This window comes from Diadema antillarum, unplaced genomic scaffold (assembly GCF_040938485.1).
Source record: "Diadema antillarum isolate AM-2024a unplaced genomic scaffold, OU_Dant_1.0 scf00000107, whole genome shotgun sequence".
NCBI lineage: Eukaryota > Metazoa > Echinodermata > Echinoidea > Diadematoida > Diadematidae > Diadema > Diadema antillarum.
Window position 1 is genome coordinate 846,184 of NW_027270996.1, and position 24,610 is coordinate 870,793.

The 24,610-nt window shown below is 39.0% G+C and overlaps 1 protein-coding gene across 1 annotated transcript; it reads right to left on the reverse strand.

The window, feature by feature from the left end:
- Positions 1-923: 923 nt before the first annotated feature.
- Positions 924-13,879, reverse strand: LOC139719221 (retinol dehydrogenase 8-like). The gene is made up of 5 exons (XM_071630651.1): positions 13,779-13,879; positions 7,386-7,654; positions 6,593-6,772; positions 1,914-2,007; positions 924-1,317 (listed from the first exon to the last, which is right to left on the reverse strand). The coding sequence occupies exons 2-5, from the start codon at positions 7,648-7,650 to the stop codon at positions 987-989; spliced, it is 870 nt and encodes a 289-aa protein (XP_071486752.1). The 5' UTR covers positions 7,651-7,654; positions 13,779-13,879; the 3' UTR covers positions 924-986.
- Positions 13,880-24,610: the final 10,731 nt, after the last annotated feature.

Below are 24,610 nucleotides of genomic sequence, written 5' to 3' on the forward strand. Positions count from 1 at the left end.
ACGTCCAGAAAATCTTTTAAGAACGTCTAATGTTTATTTTTATTGGGTATTAAAAAATTATAGTTATGAGATTATACAGGCACAATCTGGAATCAATGTACCCTAATCCTATATAATCCTATCCAAACCTGATCCTAATGTCCTACCACCTATACCTATACTACATCAAATTCAAATTTGATGAATCTGTAACACATTCTTTTATCTACCAGCAAAATGTTGTAATGCATGAAGACGTGGTTATTAAAATTAGATCACACACACCTTAATTAGGCCTATTAACATATGAAAATACCTCTTCATAACACAATACGAGATTGTGAATAACTGAACAATAACGTTGGTAAGTTTATCTTTTAACACAGAAAGTTTGAAAACAGTTTGAAAACAGCATAAATCTTTAGATTTCAATGACTTTTATCTATTTCCACTAGTTTTCAAATCCTATATTTTCTTATTTGAATATTCATAAATAGGCATGAATATTCATGATAAAGAAACCAATGACGAACACGTAGCGGACCTTATAAAAACGTGTTTTTTTTCAAGGTTCATTAAAGACGAAGTCGACGTAGCAGACATAATAAATACGTTTTGTAACGTCCATTGACGTATTTAAAACGTTTTCAAAAAAAAAACAACAACTGTGCTTTGCGGTAAATGCTAAGTCCCAACTTTGACGTTGTGTGCACGTTTCAAAAAACGTCCATTTTATACGAAGACGTACGGAACCTCAAAAAAAAAAAGTTATGGAAACGTTCTGAAAACGTTATGTGTTTGCTGGGTAGCCTTTTGCAAAGGTTGCTCGCTATAATTCGAGGACATGCACGCACACAGAGAGCAGTGACAGTCGTGACAGTGGACTCGCACACACAGCGCGCGAGAGGCGAGCTGCGAGAGATCCGACCGCTGTGTGCGTGCGAGTGCATAGCGAGCTGTTGCATTGCAAAAGGCTAGGCTGTTATCAAACATCGACGCGCTCATGACTATCTCATGAGAAACTTCTCGATCGCTTCGTCCCCGGTGGGATCCTTGAACCTTTCCGCAGCCAGATTCCTCGTCACCTCGCTGGTCTGGTACTGGAAGTGCGGCTTTTCAGAGTCCAGCGCTTCCTCGACCACATCCACGACTTCGGACGCCGGCTGCGCCCCGCCGGCGGCCGTCAGCATCGTCTCCCGGCGCTTCGAGATCGTCTTGTACATTTCGCGCGTTTCTTCGTCCACTCTCGGATCGTCCATTTGCTCGCGGAGAACGTCGCTCACATCTGGATTGGTCAGGACTTTGGTTTCGACAGGTCCTGGCTGAACGTTGCTTACCCTGCAATAATTGCATTTAAATGAAAGAGTTGAAAGAGACTGAGTGATAGAGATATATTGACGGAGACATGCAGGGAGAGACAAAGCGAGGAAGGTAGGAAAGAGGAAGAGATGAGAGAGAAAGAAGAAAAAGGAGAGAAGAAGAATAAAGAATACGACAACACGGAAAAGTGGATAACCTACCTCAGAAGTATGAAATAAACAGAAGAGTAATTAATAGCCAAAGTGTAATGTGTCGTTACAATGCTTTATTAGAAAGTTTCGTGCTACAACAATGAATTATAATGTTACCTTAATGTTATACACTCTGTCCCTTTTACAATGTACCGTTTACAATATTCTTTTGTCACAAAAAAGAGCGAAGTGTATGTCACGTGCCGTCAAAAAAATGAAAGTAGATTTGAATTGCATTGAACTTAACATACTTTATCACTTCAATCACCCAATAAGAATGACGACCAATAAAACAACACGACATTGATGAAGATACTGATTAGTTACGGTATGACAAACGCAGCAACGGTGCACCGCATAAGTTAATATAATTGAGGGACAGACGACAGCAAAATACGGCGGGATTCAAAATATCATTCTCACCAGACGTTGAAATGGCGCAGGGATATGGCCAAGCATTCAGAGAACCCTTCGAGTGCAAACTTGGACGACCCGTACATCTCGTAAAACATCACACCTTCAGTGAAACACAGACGATGAGAAAACAATATCACTTTTCACTATTATGATAATGCAAGATGATGCCCAGCGCGCTGGAACGTAAAGGATATACCAACGGGCTCGGAAGCGTAAAAGAGACCATGATACAGCCATCAGAACAACCTGTGTTAGAAGATCACTTAACTCTACTTCTAAAACATTGATAGCAAAATCACGGGGGAGCTATTTTAGCTCCTAGACTGACGCACCTCCCTGGCTGAGGTATAGGCACTTACAATGCTTAAAGGGAAGTGGAATTGGTTCCCAGGATTGACCACCAAAGGTCACACGCTTATCAATCATTCATAAGCTGGCGCCCAAACTGGCATATAATCTATATACAATGAATATACATATATATATATATATATATATATATATATATATATATATTATATATTTAATGAGTATGTAAAAGGTGCGAGGTTCCCACCACTGGGCCGCGTACACGCCTGCTACACTCCTGCACGATGAGTGTGCACGCTTGCACGGTCGCAACTGCCAAGGATTATAAAATAAGGATCACCAAGTTTGTAATCAAGGAGTCCTTACTTGTTTTGATAAGACTTCAGTCACAACTAAGAGCGGCGATCGACCGATTTGTAGCCTGCTCGGTCGCCGCTGAAATTTTGGCACCGCCCAGCAGTTTTTGGAGATGTCGAGCAGGCTATAAAACCCCAGCGATGCCCGAGCGCTGCCCTGTCTATTTCCCGTCGGTCACCGGTCGATTTTACGTGAAAAAATTTGCTAAGTCACCAAGCGATGCACCACTGGCAACTGTATAGACGATCTCCCACCGGCCACCGGCCGATTTTTACGAAATCGCTCAGCGACCAACGGGTAATCGATAAGTCATCTACCGATGTCCCGTGGGCGTACCGGCGGCCTCTGCCGAAAATTTCCCACGAGCTACCTGGGTATATTCTTGTACCTATATGATTTGTGATGTGATAATAAATTAATTAATTAAGATAAAACTCGAGGCTAAAGATTTAGATTTAAAGAGTTAGATTAACAGCTACCAAACCTCAGTTATGTGAAACCACCGATAACTAGAAAGTAGGAAATTAAACGAAAGGGAGGAAAAGCCAAGATGGAACAAAGATTAGAACACATTAGAATTTTCCTAAATATCTTTGTTTGCTTCTATATTTAACAGTATTTTTCTATTCCTATTTAATATCATGTTTTCATTTCCCCATCTCTTGTCATTCATGACTTCTTCATTCAATAGGCCTTTAATAAATGATAAGGTAACCAAACCATTATATTACTTAGTCTACATACCGACACTAACTTTCAGCTTTCATCTCTTTTGCCCCAAAGTGGCTGTCCATGTCTTCCATGTCCCTCATGTTGGTTGCCGAGATGATGAGTTGCTGAGATATTGGTGGGGATTCCTTGCCTCTATCCCTCCCCCTGCTTATTAATTCTCCTACATTGCCTTGGCTTCTCTTCCCCATCTAGTCCTTGGTTTCCTTCAGTGCTTCTGTCATTTTTATCTTTATCATTTTCAGTCGCTAAATCACTCGACGGCGACCGCTCAATCCATTCCCTCGGTTTTCTTCTGTGCTTTTGTCATTTTTGTCTCTATTATTTTTGTTCCCTTAATCGCTCGGCGGTGACCGTTTGAGTAGGCCAGTGCCTGGGCGGTTGCCGCTCGGACACCGAGCGTATTTTGGGCAGCGAGTGAAAACTGGTCGGTCGCCGCTGATATTTTAACCCCGCGTTAAAACTTCAGCGGCGACCGACAGATACCCTAAAAATCAGTGGTGCCTGGTCGGTCACTGGTCGATCACCGGTCGTTGTCCGACCAAAATTGGCCAAAAACTCGCCGACCGGTCGCCGAGCAGGCTGATTTCGGGGGTTATGACCGTTGCCTAATTTTGGTATCGTTGTGTATGACGGGGATGAGGGGTATCTTAATACCTTTCTTTTTCATTTCTTTATGGGGAAGGGGAATAGAGATGGGCTCGAAAAAGAATGATAGAAAAGTACACTCAGTGAAATATCTTATTCACGTAGAATATCTTTGTTACTGTAAAAGTTCATCTTGACCGTACTTCATCTGAGTTAATTGTTCTAGTTATTGATACCATACAATGTTATGGTAGGTATATAAATGGAAATAATTGCTACAGCATAATCTCCTCTGTAAGACTAATAGCGCATAGAATAATGAATACAAAGAATGAGGTCAATATCATGAGTTACTTTGAGAGAAGAATCATTCTGATCAAAGCAGTAAAACATTGAAAATAGGCCTTATAACATATTTTATTAAGATATCAAAGTCATTACATATGTGTTTATTGAATATGCGTGCATGGTATAGGGGATGCGGACAGAAAAATGAGGCGACTGGTGTGAGGGGATAATAGAATGGGATCAGGTCGTAGGGTTTTCCTTCATAGATTTGAAAAGGAAATTAGAGTATATCAGTAATCAGGGGCGGATCCAGGAATTCTGTAAAGGGGGCGTGACTGATATTTCTGGTGCCACTTCCGGGTTTCATTTCATTGTTTTTCTTTTTATTTCTTTTGTTTTTTTACGAAAAATAAAGGGGGGGGGGGCGTGCGCCGGTTGCGCCCCCCTCTGGATCCGCCACTGGTAATATTCTTCACATACTATGCGTGTTCTATAATATAGATTAAAAAACTAGGCGACAGTATAGAGTGAGGTCTGGTCATGTGCAAATATACTGATGAAATTTGAATTGCAACATAAATATCTGTTGCGAGATTTGCAATCTAAACATTGTAAATGAGAATGTGTTATGATGTGATTTGAGCTTGGAAAATGAGAATAACCTCGTCTATTATTATTTTTATGCGTAGTGTGTTGTATAGATTTAAAACAAAAATAGGCAAAAGAATAATACTGGGTTATTTTCATTTTCCATACGCAAATCACATCACAGCAATGATTTAAGGCTGCAGGTGTTTAGTTTGTAACTCAACAACCCGATATTAGTGCTAGAAATAGAAGGAAAAAAATCACAGATAAATACATTAGTGACCAGACCTCACTCTACGGCCGCCTCATTTTTTTTTAAATCTATATACAACACACGACACATGAGAAGAATAATATAAACTAAGGTATTCTCATTTTCCACGCTCAGATCACATCACAACACATAATTCAAGGCCACAGCTGTTTAGTTTGTAACTCTATTTTGTCATGTACCAGATATTTATGCTAGAAATCAAATTTCATAGATAAATCCACTAATGACCAGACCTCACTGTATATACTATTGCCTCACATCACTCGGCCGTCGCATCAGTTTAGTTTTTTAGTTTTCGTTTTTGTTACTGTTCTGATTGAGATTTATCTCCACGAAAATCGTGTCAACCTCTTTCTTCGTATTCATATTTTATGCACCCTAAGTCTTGTTGATGAAATTATGCTTTGACAATTATTTCCCTTTATATACGTACCTGCCATAAAAATGATGTCATTAATTACAACAATAAATTCGGATGAAGTACGGTTAAGATGAACTTCCACATGTAGTAAATACATTCTACGTAAATAGCAGATTTCAATTCAATAGTGTATTTTTCGATCTTTCTTTTTCGAGCCCATCTCTATCCCCAATAAACAAATGAAAAGAAACGTATTCAACTGAGAATACCCCTCATCTCCTTCAGAAACAACGTTACCAAAATGATCGAACAAATTAAGTACTCCTAATTGATCAAACTTGGCGAACATTGTTCTTGGCAGTTGCGACCGTGCAAGCGTTTACACTCAGTCGCAATCGTGTAAGCTTGCGTACGCAGCCCACTCATACATCAGTGCGAGATGGGAGCCGCCCTTTCGTGCATATTCATAATGGTTCCGCCAGTTGCGGCGCCAGCTTATGAATAATATTGGTAACCTTTAGGGGCAATAATCGTGGGAACCACTTCTCGAGAAGCACTGTCGCCTCATAAGTGCTTACCCTATGACCCTATGTGGAGGACCCTGTGACCCTGTATGTGTTGAAGTTATCAGGCTGGTTATATGAATCTTGTACTGCTGATCTTGTAGCCTACGCTGAAGTCCCAGATATTTATGTCGTAAATAAAACAAGCAAACAAATGATGATGGTGGTCCACAGCATTTGTGTAGCGCCAAATATCTATTGTAGAAACATTCAGAGGCGCAGAATCCTCCAAGAGAGTTAGCAATTGAATGCTTGATGAAAAAGACCCTCAGCAATATAGTTTAAACTCGCGCTCTATTATGCCCGCAACTAAAACACTAGGATTTTTTTAAAGAAGATAACTACTGTTTAAAATCCAAAAATAAGACTTGAAAGTAGCTATAGATTGCCATCAGTATACAGCGCGTGCGCTTTAGCCCTTCACTTTTAGACGTCCTGTTAGAAAGCATTCGTATGTCCAATGAGCACTCTAGTGCGTATAAATCTCTTTGCTGCAACCAACAGTCACATTTTATGGTTGAGAAGCCATTATTTTTTCATGCTTGACATCATAACATTGCCTCATACAATATGTCGTCACTACTGAACAAAAATGATTCCAATCTAACTCTCACGAAAGGTTTCTCACCCATAATTCCCGCCAATGAAGATATGTTAATGATCCGGCCCGACCTCCGCCGCTTCATGTGCGGAATCACTTCCTGGGTCATCCGAATGACCCCGAAGAAATTGATGTCGAACATCTTCTTGAAGGTAGCAATGCTCGTCACATCGGGGATACAAGGGCCGGCAATGCCAGCATTATTCACTGAAAGAATTGGGGGAAAAAAACAACAAGAATAGTAAATGCCACTCAACGGAAATGTTACTCAGTATCCAAGTTTACCTTGATAAGATAAGTGAGGGTCAATCTACCATAGAAAAATGATATAGTTTTCAAATTGTACAGCTTCTGCGCAAACTTAACGGTGATATCGGATACAATCACACCAGAAAACACAACACGATTACGTCATTGAAACCCTTCTGCAAGCGTGTACGTCGCAATCAAATGAAATCGCTGTTTCCATCAATGATTTGTGAGTTCCAGCCAAGACATTAATAAACAATAAAAATGACAACACAAATACTATCATTGCCAAATCGTTATCATCATTTCAAAAGTTGGTGTTACCAATAATTTCTTCCTCTTTACCCCATGACCCAATTAGGTGTTGAAATTCCGTGATTCAAAACACTGCTGACTATTAATCTTGTAGCCTACGCTTAAGTCCCAGATATTTATTTTCTGAATTTAGAACAATAAAGTTTTGAATCTCAGCAATGTTTTAAATCCGCGTCATACTGTAACGAAAATTGAATACACAATGATATGTAGCTGTGTTCCTGAAAATAAACATAGAAGTTCAAAAATGACATACCCAACACATCTATTTGTCCATGGGTATCCAAGATATGAGCGACCGTTTCCACGATCGTGTCTTCCTTTGTGACGTCAAGTTCTCGGATGAAGAGGGTTTTATTGAGGGCGTCCCCTGCCGCCGTTTCCAGCTCGCCTTTCTTGGACATGTTCCTCATGGTCGCGTAGACGATCAGCGGGTCCTTGGCGCGCTGGGCCAGTCGTACAGCCGTCTCCAAGCCGATACCCGATGAGCAGCCAGTAATGAGCGCTATTCGAGACGCCATGATTCTGGCAAAACAACATTAAAGGACAAGTTCACCTTCATAAACATAAGGATTGAGAGAATGCAGCAATATTAGTATAACACATCAGCGAAAGTTTGAGGAAAATTGGACAATCGATGCAAAAGTTATGAATTTTTAAAATTTTTGTGTTGGAACCGCTGGATGAGGAGACTACTACAGCTTGTGAGTCATATGCGTACAACAGTATAAAGAAAATGCAAAGAAAATTCAACATATTTTCACTTTTTTCGCACAATAAAAGAGCACTTGACTTGCCTCTTCCTAAAGGCGGGGGGAATAATATTACCCATAACATTTGTCGGTAACGAGTCGGGGGAATGTGTACTTTTTTCAAAACATGACATTTTGTGAAATTCTCTTTATATTTTCCTTATATTGTTGTACGCATGTGACATCTAAGTTATTCACAGACTGCAGTAGTCTTCTCATCCAGCGGTTACTGCACAAAAACTTCAAAAATTCATAACTTTTGAACGGATTGTCCGATTTTCCTCAAACTTTCAATGATGTGTTCTACTGATATTGCTACATTCTCTCAATCCTTATGTTTATGAAGGTGAACTTGTCCTTTAATAATAACAATAACATTATTAACAAGAACAACAATAACAGTTAATGTTAAAAATTGTAATGATGATGATGATGATGACGATGATTATAATGATGATGATGATGATGATGATAATAATAATAATAATAATAATAATAATAGTAATAATAATAATAATAATAATAATAATAATAATAATAATAATAATAAAAGTAATGTCTCCTTTATTCAGTGTAGCCTCTGCAGTGTTGCCCAGTGTTGCCACTGCTCTACCAAAGGGCCCTGGCATTATCATTACCCTAGTGTTGCCAGGTACCCATTTATACTCCTGGATCGAGAGGGACATTATGAATAAAAACATCTTGTCCACGGACGTAAGCACTGGGCGGGAACCGAACTCGAGTCCTCCGACTGGGAGTCCGGAGTCTTATAAATCCACTATGCAACAGCGCCCCCAATTAATCTTGATCTAAATTTAAAGGTGCGAAGGTTGCGGAATCTTCTCTCTGATAAAGGTTATGGGCAGACGTAGAGGGAAAATGGGTTAACATCATACTTTTCTACTACATGCCAAAGTAAAATAAAGTTTACATCAATGACGACTCCATTTTGACCCCTGGCTGATTTCTGTGACAACGGCTAATAAATATAATATTTCAGATCCCTAAGACATCCAACCTTAACATGAAATAAAAGATTGGTTTATACGGCTACAAAGTTAAATAAAATTCGTCTTTGATCATAAACAGAGACATGCTATAAATGACCCTGGTATTTGGCAATACTGTATAATTATAATTCTGAAAATCAAACCACAAAACGTGTCGCTGCTTTGTCAACATATGGTATGTATCGAAGTTACACTTTCCTACTACTGCGTTTCACTATGAATTATTTCGTCACTTTTGGCGCTATGGGAACGTTCTGAATTCAACAACTATACCTTTGACTATGTCTGCATCCACCAACCTCGGACATAAATATGACCCCCAGATATAAATCAGGTCATCATAATACGGCCGCAATTTTATACCCAAGTCTATATCGACATTAGCACGCCACTGAAAACACTGTAACTTAAACCTGACAGTCGAAAGAAGAGGTATCGCAGAATATTATTACTGGCATTTCCGGATTGATGTACGAGTCTGCCGTGATAACACAAGTTAGTTAAAGCCGCGACAGCCACCAACAAAAATCTGCTGCAAAACCGTTACTTTGCGCAACCGGGGGAGTTGCATGATACATATAGGTTCTAACCGCTCAGCCCCGGAAGTGGCACCAGGGCCCCATTTCACAAAAAGTTGGTATGATAGCAACTCTTGCTGGAATAGCAACTGTCATGGTAACGACTAGAATCCAGCTTCCTGATTGGCTGCTACTATTGGAAGTTGCCATTCCAGCAAGAGTTGCTATCCCAACATCTTTTATGAAACGGGACCCAGAAAAAGCTTTCTTTGCTCGTTAGTAGATATCGATTGGAAGCCGATTGGAAGTTGTACCAGAGGGTTTTTTTGAAGTGCGGGGAAGGCCTTTTTGTTTTGCTTTGTTTTGTTTTGAATTTTTTGTTTGTTTGTTAGCTGCTGAGACCCGGAAGTGGCACCAAAAAATATAAACTGGGCCCCTCCCCACTTTTAAAAACGTGGCGCCGGCCGTGTACTGTGCAACTAATACAGTGATTATCCCAAGCAAAAATGTTTCAATCATACTGGCACAACTATGTTAGGGCGCATGCTCCCAATATTTCATTTTCACTTGAAGACTGCTCTTTATCAGTCTCGGATCAACACCAACGTCTCAGATAAACGCACTGCTGTAACTACCTCAGTAACACAACACTATACCAATTTCTAACCTACCAGCGCTCTTTTACCTTTTCTATTACATTAATATCTCTATACAGTACATACCACCACTATGCGAGTAGTAATACTAGACGACCTAGAAAGAAAATTAACCCAAGCACGTGTGAACTCAGTGATAGCAGCAAACTTAGTGAAACACAACGTCCACAGTGAAATTTGAGGAAACGCTAGCCCGCCCGCATCCGTCTCACCCGTAATACAATGCAATAGAAACTACACAACACTCTCTATCGGAATATAGATAGGGTTCATTTCCGCTTAGATGTGGGTTCAACACTAAAAATCAGCTTCATCACCCAAACCACCCCCTCCCCCCATTGCAATGTAGACACAAACAATGTAATATAGAAGTGCATGTCGATTTCGTGTCACTGTTGTGGTTAGCTCACCTGCACAGGGGCCTGCCAATTTACTCAAAATTAGTAATTCTTTCTGAGGAGGGTATTATTGCCACATGGGAGCGTCAAAACTTAGGTCTTCCACTTGTGATGGTCGTAATATGTTTCTTTGCAAGGTTTAAGTATTTGTCACAGATGGAATATATACTGCAAGCATAATATCAAAAGATTATTTCCTTCTCTCATTTTCTCTCTCTTCCTCGCTTGTGACAGATAGAATATATTGCAAGCATATACATTATAAAATTCTTTCCTTCTCTTCACTCTCTCCTTCGCTTGTATCAGATGGAATATATTGCAAGCATATAAACATATTCTTTCCTTCTCATTTCACTCTCTCCTTCGCTTGTGACAGATAGAATATATTGCAAGCATATACATTATAAAATTCTTTCCTTCTTATTTCACTCTCTCCTTCGCTTGTATCAGATGGAATATATTGCAAGCATATAAACATATTCTTTCCTTCTCTTTTCTCTCTCTCCCTTCCCTCTGTCTCTCCAAATCTCTGATCTCATCTTTCTCACATGTTTATTCTCTTAATATTTCCTTCGTATATAGGCTACCTATCCACAATGATTGTTTCATCTATTTGTAAATATGTGTAGCAAAAAAAAAAAGAAGCTTATCCAGTAAGGGCGAGCAAATGGAGTAAAATGGAGTCAAAAGGGGCCTGAGCTTTCGATCCTAGCAGAATCTTCGTCCAGCAGAATCATCGAAAGCTCAGGCCTCTTTTGACTCCTATTTGTAAATAAGTAAATTTGCATTTACACATTCATCTATTCACTTTATATCTATAGCATCGCTGTGAAGGTTTTTAGATGGGGCTAAAAACACGACTTCCACGTAGAATATGATCTGAATTTATTCACAAAACGACAGAATCAGTTGTAGATGATGTACGTGCTGTTAATCAAAACTCAAACACAAAACCAACAGTATAATTATAGTATATTGTATACTATCGTGTTGGTTTTGTTTGAGTTTTAATTAACTGTACATCATCTACACCTGATTCTGTCGTTTATCTATATCTATGATTTATTTATCCTACATGTATATTAATTCTGTCCTATGAGAGCTGTTCTTTCACTGATGTATAGGCACTTAAATTGGTGAAACGAATGATGTGTAACGGTCCCATAAACAAGTGCTACATTTCACGTTAGTTACCTTGTTTTCTATGAGAATTCCTCTGTCAAAACCACGAAGTTACATGATTAAAGTAATGTACCACATGCGGATACTCCACATTTGTTTTAAGTTTGGAGGAATACTTAATTTGCTTCGCCATAGTTCACAAAAAAATGTGTATAATAAACCACAGTCTGACAAGACCTCGAAGCAGTTTATCAGAGCATGGAGCTAGTAGCCCCGTAGAGTTAGAGCATGGAGCTAGCTCCATGTTTATCCATGGGGCTCAACCACATGTTTAGAGAAGATGACCCCCCCCCCCCCCTCCAAATGCATACAGCCATACACTATTTGCAAATTTTGGGTGAGGGGTAGACTGTTATCATCTCTAAGTTTCATTCGAAAATTTGCATGTTAGTGGCGTCGGTAGCCGACTTTCTCGCACGGTCCGTAAATTCCTCTCCGTTCGTCTCTGACACGAAGCAAAGAGTACATGTGGAATATACAGTAACTATACGGTACACAATATCATTGACTCAGGCCTTTCACTGTTTACAGCTGTTTGGAATGAGCAGGGACAAAAGTTAATTGACTTGCCTGGGCAGTAAACACACGAAAGACATCGAACCTTTTGTGTATACTTCTTCTGGTGTCGCTATAGTGTGAGGCAGTATATTGCTGAGGTGAAATATACTTGTACGTTTAAATCTGATTACTGAGTTACCTGATTTAGCTCAGTCGTACCCACAGAACTGTGTGTAGAGTTCTGTGGTTGTACCTTACAACATTTTCTCAAGGTTACTCTCACATGATCAAGGAGACTCACACCAAACTTAATTATTACTCTTCACGTCCCCTTCTTTCTCTCCCCACTCCTCCCCCTCACCAAGCCAGCCCCTCACTGCAGTAGCTCCATGCTCCCCCTCCTCTCTCTCTCTCTCAATTTCATGGATAATCGTGGAATGAGAGTGATCTCAGAATCCGAATGTCATTGCAAGCCATTTGTCTGTCTGCTCCCGCGGTGAGGTCGGCCACTAATGTCAATTTTATTGACCTCCGATCCCATGACAAGACGGTCTTGTCTGCACATACACTTGTGTTACACGCAAGCCCATCATTCTGTACGCAAAGAAGCAATGCACGAACGGAGATTAAAATGAAAATTGTCGAAGGTCTTCTTCAAGTCCTCTTCTCTTAATCTTTTGATTTCAATTCCTCATAAAGTCGAATTTTGTTTGAGACGAAGCTATTTCAGTCCAAATAGATTCGACAAGGTTGATTGCAGTTAAAGTATTGGTATTCCACATGTCTGCATTGAATGTGTGTACCGTGTGCATTCCTTGGACTGAAAAGCCCCCAAACCCGTGTTTATGAACAGGACATGGGGACACTATACCATTGAAGTATAGAACACATTGTGCTCATTATTGTAGGCCTATTGAACAACGACGGCCGTTGCGTCACTGTATGTTGTGCATACGGTAAATACAATACCAGTGTTGTACCACCTCCCCCGGTCACACCGTCTGTAAATCATACCAAGGAGGTATATACCTCCTTGATTATACATTGTACCAACACCGCTCATGGAGTCATAGGCGGGGCAAACAGTACTGCAAACCTGGGAAACAGAAGGACGCGGCTGGAGTAGAGTAAGTTGCAAGGCAGCGTGTTTCGCATGAAAACATCTAATAGGCATGCAATGGGAACACTATGACCGAGTGCTCACATTTAGCATAATGCCTAAGGCCTTACAGTATATGAATTTTATACCCCCAACATATTTTCTCCTTCTCCCATCCTTCGCCCCCTCTTTTTCCGAACTGGAACGTCTAACACGCCAAGAATTCACACCCGTATACTGTATATATGTCACAGACCTGCCGACATTTTCCCTTTCTACATGACACTGATATGATAAAATTCACATTGCATTAACAAATTAAACATGTAAAAGCCTAAAAAAGACATATCATGGTTATTCATCTACAGTGAAACCACCGTGTAGAATACTGCTGTTACATGTACAGTTTTGAATGTAATTTATAGACGCATATCAAATACAGAGTATTATTATATAAATACAGAGTGATATATTACTCTATAGTATAATATTCACTAATCGGCCATTCCCTATTAGAGCCATGAAAGCAAACATACCTCAATCTTTCGTCGTGATCTTCAACTACGATCCACTCACGTCCCCGACGTCTGTGTAGACTCGAAATGGAGTGGAACGTTGGTTGGTTGAACCTCCTTGGTTGCACCCAGCAAAGAAAAGTAACATATCATCGGCGGCGCTAGTTGCTTTATAGTCACGAATAATGTGCGCACACTGGGGAGATGCAATGCGAGTCACCCATGTCCAGGGCAACTGTACACAACCGTGTTCTATAAAGGTTTGCAGCGCGCGGATCATCGCCCTACTCACGAACTTCGCGTTTCCTACTTCCGAAACTGACCACAGGTCAGTTCTTCCAAGGGCTCCTAGAGGGCATAATCAATCCGTATTCCCATATTATGACTTTGATTATGAAAGAAAAGTAAGATAACGAAACCTATAAATGGGGGATTTACCCAACTGAGAGTTCAGTTGATTAGGATACGAAAGTGTAAGATGTATTGTGGAGAGGGCGACAATAGCACATCACGTACTATTGTCATCGAAATGATCACCGCTTCCGTTATCTCTCCCCGTCATGAACATAGAAGACCATGCATCAACCTCGTCATCATTGCCCTCCTCCTCATTGATTCATCATCAATGTCATCACAACTACCACCGTCACTTAACACTCATCATAATCATTAAAGGGACCTTTAGATTTTCGCGACCTGCGGGGACGTTCAGATGAAAAAAAAAAAAAAAAAAAAAAAAAAAAAAAAACATGTTCTGAGCATGCGCGTCAAGTCTATTTATTCACATCTATTTATTTATAGCTTGCGTCGTCTGAGTTTTTCACTACGCGTTCTGGGCTAGTTTTACGTCCGCTCAATTCACGACGCAGAGAGCTACTTGATGCACCGATCATATGGGGGCGCCATTTTGTTTTTTATAGGTTGCGTCCTAGCGTAATCTAAAGCTACTTTTCAGCACGACGCAGGCGGGAGAGAGGAGAACGTCCAACGCACTCGTCATCTCAAACGTCCGCGCCGCAAATCTCCCTAATATCACCACTTGCGGCACCATCATGACCGTCGTCTTCGTCACCATCTGAGAGTGGTGCAGCAGGCAAGCATATTGGCATTATATACACAAATGCAAGCAAAGCCATCTGAACAGAATATAATAGGTGCATGCTGCCTGGATGAAGGCCCGGCGGGAACCAGAGTTCAGTAACAGTTGCTTATAATAGGGAGCTTCAGATTTTGACGCGCGGACGTTTGAGCCGACGCTTGCGCTGGACGTTCTCCTCTCCCTGCGTCGTGTGGAAAAGTAGCTTTAGATTACGCTGGGACGCAACGTATAAAAAATAAAATCGCGCCCCCATATTATGATCAGTGCATGAAGAAGCTCTCTACGTCGCAAACTGTGCGGACGTGAAAATAGCCCAGTACGCGTAGTAAACAACTCAGGCGACGCAAGCTAAAAATAGATTGACTTTACGCGCGCTACTGCGCAAGCTCAGAACATTTTTTTTTTCCTTTGAACGTCCGCGCGTCTAAAATCTAAAGCTCCCTGTATGTCTATATAAGCATGAAAATAATAGATAAACAGAGCACCGTAATACATGTATGCACTATGTATATATCTCCATAAAACTTTTTTTTTCAAATCTTGTTTGAATGCTACAAAAAACTAATACAAAGCCCATTGCTCTTTGTACCCCCACCATACTCAAATACACTGTATATAAAGTTCGCAACAAAACGTTGGCTAGGGATACGAAGTACATGGGAGTGAGGCTTGATGTCCAGACGATGTGCTAGACAATCCATACAATGTTCCCAGTCATAGTCTAGTGGGATTTCTTTTTAAAAAAAGGGCTCTCTAAAAGGGTGTTAGAGGCATTTTTGAGTAAAAGTTGGAAACTGGTCTCTTTTCAGCTAATTTGAGTATGCTGAATCCGAAAAAAATTCATCGACCTTGACCGTCTAATTTGCATAAACAAAATGGCTGCCCAGTCACAGAAATTGTCAATTTTAGAGACACATTTTCTACAAAATTCCTTGCAACAAGCTGGGAAAAAATGATTTGAAATCTCTATACAAAGAATTGAATTAGCGATTTGAGGGATAAGCGTTTCTCAGATGGTGAGTATTCTTATTCATAATTATGCAAATTAGTACTGAAGTATGCAAATATATATATATATATATATATTAGAAAGAGTACTTTTTACATTTGTTTTTTTCTTGAAAGGCAAATTAAACACTATGTAGACTGTAAGGTTTTGAGGGTTAGATGAAAACTAGAATTCCTTCTCAGTGCTGTCAAAATATATGCAAATATTGTAATTGGTATGCAAATCATATACAGGCTTCATGAGTTTTTATAAACATGCAGTTCATCCATTAGCCTATATACCCCCGTCGGATATTTCTTTTTTTTTTTTCAAATCCTCTAAAAAGGCACTGGTGGATTTCTTTTTTTTTTTTTAATTCAGGTTAGGAACCGGATTCATAATCTAAATTGCGTGCGCTAGGGTCATTTTTTTTTATTTATGATAAATAATAATAAACCTATCTATTTATAGATAAAAGCAGTTTTTTTTTCAATTAAAATACTTTTGATGTTCTCTTTCACTACGATTTTGTCATATTTAAATCATGGAATATTAGCGTGGGGAAGCTCAGGTAGGATGAATATTGATAAGTTATTGGTTACTCAAAAAAGTTGAAAGATGCATTTATGGATGTAATTGATACGTACACACTGATGCACTTTTCATAGAGAGTAAAATCGTAAAAATTGGTGATTTGTATTCGATAAATGTAGAAATGTTGATGTATAATTTGAATAATTGTGTTTTGCCTTAAGTTTTTGTGTTTTATTTAAGAAAAATAAATAAATAAATATATACACAGATATCCAACACGACAGAGTGATATGTTTTATATACCGAAAACTAGATTACGAATATTACAGAACACTTTTATTCACAATGGCCCCAAATTTTGAAATTCTTTAGATGGTGAATTACGACAAACTCCCGGTTGGTATTCATTCAAACGTAAGCTTGAAAATAAGCTTCTTTTGCAATACTCCGCCATTGATTTGAAATCATGAATACTGATCAGAAATAGATTATTTGGCATGATATATTTACAGAACAGGTCTACATGAATTTATTTTCAATCCTTTTCTTTCATATTTCTATCCTCTTGCAACTGCAGGTACCGTCATTAATGATGTCCCTATGACGGTCTAGTTGGTGAGTTCTCCTCTTCTTCTTTCTCATTCTCTTCTCCTTGTTGTGTGTGTGTGTGTGTGTGTGTGTGTGTGTGTGTGTGTGCATGCTTGTCCACGTGCACTTGCGTGCGTGCAGATTGTGTGTGTGAGTGTAACACAGCCCGTGTTTGATTTTCTTTCGGGGAATCTACCCCCTTCAGGGCCGGCGCACTGTTTTCAAAAGTGTGGGGGCCCACTTTCGGGTTTCATGAGCTAACAAGCAAAAAAAAAAAAAAAAAAAGGTCCTCAGCTCATCTCTCCCCGTCCCCGTCCACTTCCGGGTTTCTTCAGCTGACAAGCAAAAAAAAAAAAAAAAAAAAAAAGGTCCTCAGCTCATTCTCTCCCATCCCATTTTAGTGCCTCTTACGTACTTCCGGGTTGAAAAAAGTGTGGGGGCCCCCACGGCTGCGCCGCCCTGCCCTTAACCATCTGCTCCTATGTATATAGGATCCCTCCGCACACGTTTATTCATCCGTCATGAATGTACCCTTGAGGATGGTTTCAATTGATTTTGTGCTATGTAAATGCTATTTGTAAATACTTAACTTATAACTTATGATTTATGTGTTACTTTACATTGACATGGATGAATGTTGTAAACACAACACTACTCTCTAAAAAAATCGAGTGAAAATATTCACTCTTGAAAGAGTGAGTACAAAAAAAAGAGTGAATTTAGAGTGAAATTGGAGTGAATTTTGAGTGAAAATGTCAATTTTCACTTGTTTTAGAGTGACCTCAGGGATCACTCGAAGATTTTGGAGTGATCCCTGAGGTCACTCCAAAATGAATTTTTCTGAATTTGATTCGAGTACAGTGTAGTTGATTTACTCAGATGACACCATGTATGCTTTCTTTGACCGATACCTTATCTATTTTTCACTACGCCAAGGTACAGTTTGATATAGCAAGACTTTGGAGGAACAGTTGAAATAATGGACAAATATTTGCATAATTCATTATGCAAATGAGATGTGTTTTATTTTAATAGCTGAAGTTGGTTCTTGCATTCCTTTATCACACTAGGATTCGTAAACCAGTCTTGATACAATGATTACTATATATTATCAGCGGTATGATTCAGATTTATATATTGCAGCAATGCATTGTGGAATCTAGAACTCTGCCAGTCCTGTATCCTCTTGTATGCCAATTTCCATAGAGATATTTGCATAATATGTATAATTCAGTTCTTTTGAATTGATTGAGATGCAGGACTTACTCTTACTTGAGCTCTGACAACACCATGTACTTTTTGTTTGCCTGATGACTTGTAAATATGATTAAAAACAGAAGTGAACATATATAAACACAATACATGTGCATATTATGCTGTACCGATGGAAACCAGCAATTTGCATATTTCATTTCTTAATTTGAATAAAAGTGAATGTTATGAACAATTGATGATCTAGCCTCTGACTTTTGCACTTTGATTACTATTAAAATTATTACTATTTCTGCATTTCTGTGGAGATTTTATGAAAATCAAATCCCCGAAACACCTTAAAGGCATAATTTACCATTTGCAGATGAAACAAAAACCCAGCATTAGTGCATTAAAATAGTTCTAAAATGTGAGTTAGGGATAGAAACAACCACTTTAAAAATTTGAATCTGTATAATCGATGTGAAGTATTGTTAAATACACAAAGTGTGAACAATAGTTATAATAAAAATGTGTCCAGACTAAACCATATACAGTTATGGTTTATTGAGAAAAACACTGATATCTCCTTATATTTTAGGCTTTTTTAGCAAAAATTGTATATGGTAGGATGTTTTGTGATACAACAGACCTACACATATGCATCAAATGTGATATCTTGAACATTTTTTTTTTTTAAATCACTTCTCCCAAAGGTAAACTGTACCTTTAAAAAGCAATGGATTTGCGGTCATTTTGTTTATGCAAATTAGAGGGTCTTAGACTTAAAATTCCACTTGGGAACCAGAATTTTTTAATTCAGTGTACTTGAATTATACAAAATAGAGGAGTTTCCAACTTTTACTAAAAAATGCTTCATACATTTATATTTTCCTCAAATCCCACTAGACTATCACACACTTAGTGCGTGCATTAAGGCTCGTTCCCGCTGTCGTGAGATACACGACGCATGCCACGATTGACCTTTTGTAGCTGATTGCGGAATTTCCATTTGATATTCGTGTATCACAATCTGCACCACTGTTAAAATTGTGGTCCAAATCGTCGAGCAATCCGTTACAACAGATCGACTTGATGCGCGATTTTGTGCATGCTCAGAACATTTTTTCCCCTTTGAACGTCCCCGTCGTGAATATCTAAAGTTCCCTATTATCTGGTACTATCACCACGATCACTCCACGTTTCAGACCACGATTTCAAGTGTTACGCAAACTGTAGTACATGTATAAATACAAGATTTGCTACCAATGACCTTATTGTGGCGTGTGTAGCGGATCGTAAGACAAGTGAGGAGCCAACCCATAACAACATTAGACCTGACAGTTAAAAAATGCCTTACATTGTGTTTGACAGCGGATAATTTTATGTGATGTTCATACATGAAAGAATACACCAACGATCAAACAATCAAACACATACAGAAACTCATTTTCATGAAAACTATAAATGTCGCTAAGGCGACTGGTATGCCTCCGTCATAATGCACGATTCTCCTAATAGGTCTATAGTACATGTAGACAATGTGTGATTACATTTTCACAAAATTGGCAAAATATTAAAATGACAAGTTTGTCACAAATGTGTTGAATGTTCACCTTCCTTGACCTAGGTTTAATTGGATGAATAGGAGAGCAATGTACTTGGGGATTGAAGGACTTTAACTTGACTTTGACCCATTCATAAGTTTATGCACTGAGTAATTTTCAAGGTATGGAGAAAAAGTGCAATTTCTATAATGAAAAGTTCATTGTTACCATTTTCATCTGGCCTTTGACCCTAAAATTCATAGGATACTGTAAAACGAGAAATGTTCGCGTGCATTTTAATTTCGCGAATTTCGCTACACTGCAAAAAATCCGGTGTTAAATAGTGAACACCGAGCTGGTGTTAAATTTTCGGTGCTCATTTATGGTGTTGAATTAACACCTCCGGGTGCCATTTCCAAATTTTAAACTGTTTTTTGAAGAGTTTCTTAGTAACTGCACTTCTTGTTGATTTTCAATTTAAACAAGACGATCAAGAATTTTACATTAAAATACTAGATTTTTGAAAAAATGTGAAAATAAATTTACACCAAAGTAACACCAGCTGGTGTGGTCTCTTATTGAAGCTGGACGGGTGTTAGACCATTGATATTAACACCAATAAATATCAAATCAACACCATGTGGTGTCATTTTTGAATTAACACCAGTACAGTGTCAAAATAACACCAGGTACAGTGTCAAATTAACACCACGAAGTGTCAGGTGAACACTTTTCAACACCATCACAGTGCATTTTCAACACCTGTGGGTGTGGTCCTTTATTGAAGTTTGATCGGTGTTAGATTTAACACCCGTGGTGTTAAATCTAACACCGATGTTTTTACAGTGTAGTGCCAAGATTCGCGAAATTAAAATGCACGCGAAATTTCTTATCTACATTATATGCATTGAACGCAAGAGGCAATTTGCGAAAATTTCTTGCCGCGAAAAAGGCCGTCGGCTCCAATTCGCGAAAATTTCGTGCCGCGAATATATCATGTTTTACAGTAATCACTGCCAGGCACAACATGCATAAATATGTAGTAAGTTTCAAGATAACTTGAGCCACTTCTGAGATATGGAGGAAAAATTAGTTCAGCACTTTCCCTTGATCTTTGACCTTTTGACCTTTGAGACAAAAAAAAAGAAGAAAAAAGAAAGCTTCCAGAGAATCTCTATTAGGTTATACATGCATACACCAAGTGTAAAAAAAACTAGATATATCGCTACGGCGACTGATATGCCTCCGCCACAATGCATGGTTCTCCTAATAGGTCTATAGTACAATGTCTTGACAATGTGTGATGACAGTTTCAAACAATTGGCAAAATATTAAAATGACAGGTTTGACACAAATGTGCTGAATGTTCACTTTCCTAGAACTACAATTTGTAGGTTCAATTGGATGAATGATTAAAATGTCAGAGTGCAGGTATTTGGGGAACTGATGATTTTTACTTGACTTTTGACCCTTTTATAAGTTTATGCATTGAGTAATTTTTCAAGGTATTGAGAAAAAGTATAATTTCAGTATCAAATGAGAAAATAGCATTATCTAAACCTGGCCTTTGACCTTTGACCTCACAGTTCCAAAGAGAATCACTCTTAGGTTGAACATGCATAAATATGTAAGTTTCATGATGATACCTTGAGTTACATTTGAGATATGGAGGAAAAAGTGCAATTCAGCACTTTCACTTGACCTTTGACCTTTTGGCAAGAAACTTCCCACAGAATATATATTGGGTAATACATGCATACATCAAGTTAAAAAAAAACAAACCTTCATTCATTGCATAAATATAAGGAAAGTAGTGATATTTTGAGGAGTTGAACTTGACCTTTGACCCCACTGACCTTTGACCCATGACCCCCAACTTCCCTAGATAATCACTGCCCATCGGTACAAGCATATATACTAAGTTCCATGAAAATACCTTGAACCATTTGCGAGATATGGAGAAAAGCATGAAATTTCAATTTTTTTTTCCACAAAATAACCTGTGACCTTTGACCTTGTGACCCTAAAATCCACACAAAGTATTATCCCCCAAGGATATACCCTCATACCAAGTTTGATGTAAAACCACCACACTGTTCTTGAGATATCGACAAAAACAAAATGGGACGGACGGACGTACGGACGGACGGACGGACGGACGGACGGACGGACGACCCGAAAACATAATGCCTCCGGCCACTTCGTTGCGGAGGCATAAAAAGATAATCCTGCTGGCATTGCATAAATATGAGGGAAATAGTAAAATCTTGAAGTGTTGCCCTTGACCTTTGACCCCTGACCTTTGACCCATGAACCCTAAATTCTCTAGATATTCACTGCCAGTCAGTACATGTCAGTACATATATACTATGTTCCATGAAGATACCTTGAACAATTTCCAAGATACAGAGAAAAAAAGTTAAGTTTGAATATTTTTACTTGACCTTTTGACCTTTGACCTCATGACCCCAAACTTTCACCAAAGAATCTTAATTGGGTAATACATGTATACACTAAGTTTCAAGAAAATATCTTCGGGCATTGCATAGATATGGTGGAAATAGTGACATCTTACGTATTTGACCTTGACCTTTTGACCTTGAGCATGTGCACCCAAAAGTTGATAGGCACAACTTCACCCCCTAATACACATACATGCCAAGTTTCATTAGGATACCTCACAGGGTTTTTTAGTTATGCTGTCCACAAAATTCATTACGGACGGAAGGACGAACGGACAGATGGAAGGACGGACAGAAGGACGGACGGAAGGACGGACAGGCAACCCGAAAACATAATGCCTCTGGCACCACTTCGTGGCGGAGGCATAATAAAAAAGACAACTGAACACAGAAACTCATTTTCATGGGAATAAAAGACAACTGAACACAGAAACCTTTTCTTTCCCTTTCATCTCTTTATTTACATGAATACTGAACCATGTCGCATCACAATTTACAATTTTTACAAATCAATTCATGAAACTGAATTAAAGTTAGAAATTTGCTTTTTTCTATTTGGTGAAATTGATATGTAGCAACCTAAATGGACACAAGTCTCAGTCAAATGTCGCTGCATCCAAGATTGCTTTATTTCAAGGACATGAATTTCAGAGTAGCTTATCGAGTCCACACAGAAGAGAAATGATGCACCCTTACACCATGCAACAACACTGCATTATCTTTCCCACTATTTACAATAAGCACTGCCTTGCAATCATTATAGCGGGCACAGTTCTGAGAAAATAGTTGAAAACCATAACTAAACTTTGTGTGTGTGTGTGTTTGTGTATTTAGACTGCGATGAATTTAATTGATGAAAATTTTAAACAAATATTATGAAAAGGAAGTCTAGGACTAACATAGATAGGCTTCAGCACAAAACTCTTGGCAAATGGATTTCTGAAATGGCTGGACAAACAATGTGTCATCGTACTTGTAATACGAAGTAGCCAACAAATATAGTTCCCCATACTTCTTTTCTTGTTGGTACGTGCTACAGCAGTTTTGAAAATTTGTTTCAATGTTCCTTGTCACACGATCCATATTATATGGAATTCCACTGAATAATAAACTGACGCTTTTCTCAATTTTTGTTGAAACTCTATCCGAAACCTCAAGCAGGTTAAAAGGAATTTGACCTACGACTCAAGAGGGCACTGTTAAATTTCATGACGCTTGCCGCCATACTACAGTAATTGATACGAAGATTGCTGAAGTAGAGCTGTCAATCAAAAATAAATAGTGGGTGTGTTGCATGTGCTTTCTTCTTTACAACTTTAATTTGTTATGCTAATTGGTTTGCTGTGTTGGCCCGGCCACGTGCAAATTCTCTACACACAGCTGATACGGTATAGGCGTACAGTACGTGCAGTTTTTTGGCATGGTTGGTTGGGGCTTCAGACAACCCAGAAATAGACAAATTTGTATCAGTGCCTTTGAAGACTGAAAAGAGAACCCTCTCCACTGCACAAGATGTGATCACCATGACATCAAAAGGAAAGAAGCCAATGCCAAAGCACTATAGACTGCCACTGCAGTTCATCATCTCACTGGTTCAGCAAAGGTTGTTAGTCTCCTCAGTGGACTAGGGCACAGCATCACTCAGAAAACTTTGCTAGAACACAGTACCGCAATAGCCAAGGCCCATCTTCACTGTGAAGTAACTGCTCTCCCGCCTGATATGAAGAAGCATATTTTCACACACATTTTCATATACATGAATGCTTCTCAGCCCGGTCGGCGACTGCGGACATTTCTTACATGTCAATTGCCCTGGACATCTAAAGAAAAGGAAAGATCGGTTGTTCAACAACAATTACTTGGCTACTTAAAACCTCACTCCTCGTTTTATAGCCAAAATCAGCTAGGCTTTCATCCAAAACATTCCACTGCTACTGCACTTCTTACAGTGACGGATGATTGGTTTCGTTCTGACATTAATCGAGGTGAATACATTGGCACGATTTTTGTCAGTTCGCAAAAAGCCTTCGACATGGTGGATCAAGCTACAATCCTATCCAAACTTGAAAACATAGGTGTCACTGGTGCAGAATTATGGTGATTTAAAAGTTATCTCCTGAAGGGAAGAATATGAACAGCCATCCATAATAAACTCTCGGAAGAGTACTTGCCGGATGAGCGTCGCAAGGTCCTTGATTTTCTTGACTGTGGAAATACCCACATGCAAATAGATTTATCAAAATTCTGTGAATGGATAGGTTGTTGTGTACATTTCCTCAAGACCCACACCAAGAAACTGTTAAGGTTTCCTCCTCCTCTTGTTCATTTTCAGGTTGAAGAAATTATAGAATCATGCCTCCATCATTTTAAACTGCGAGTGCAGTCCCATCAAAATAGGAAAAGTCAATCTCCTCTTTTGCAAAAGGTAAAGTCAACAAATCAAA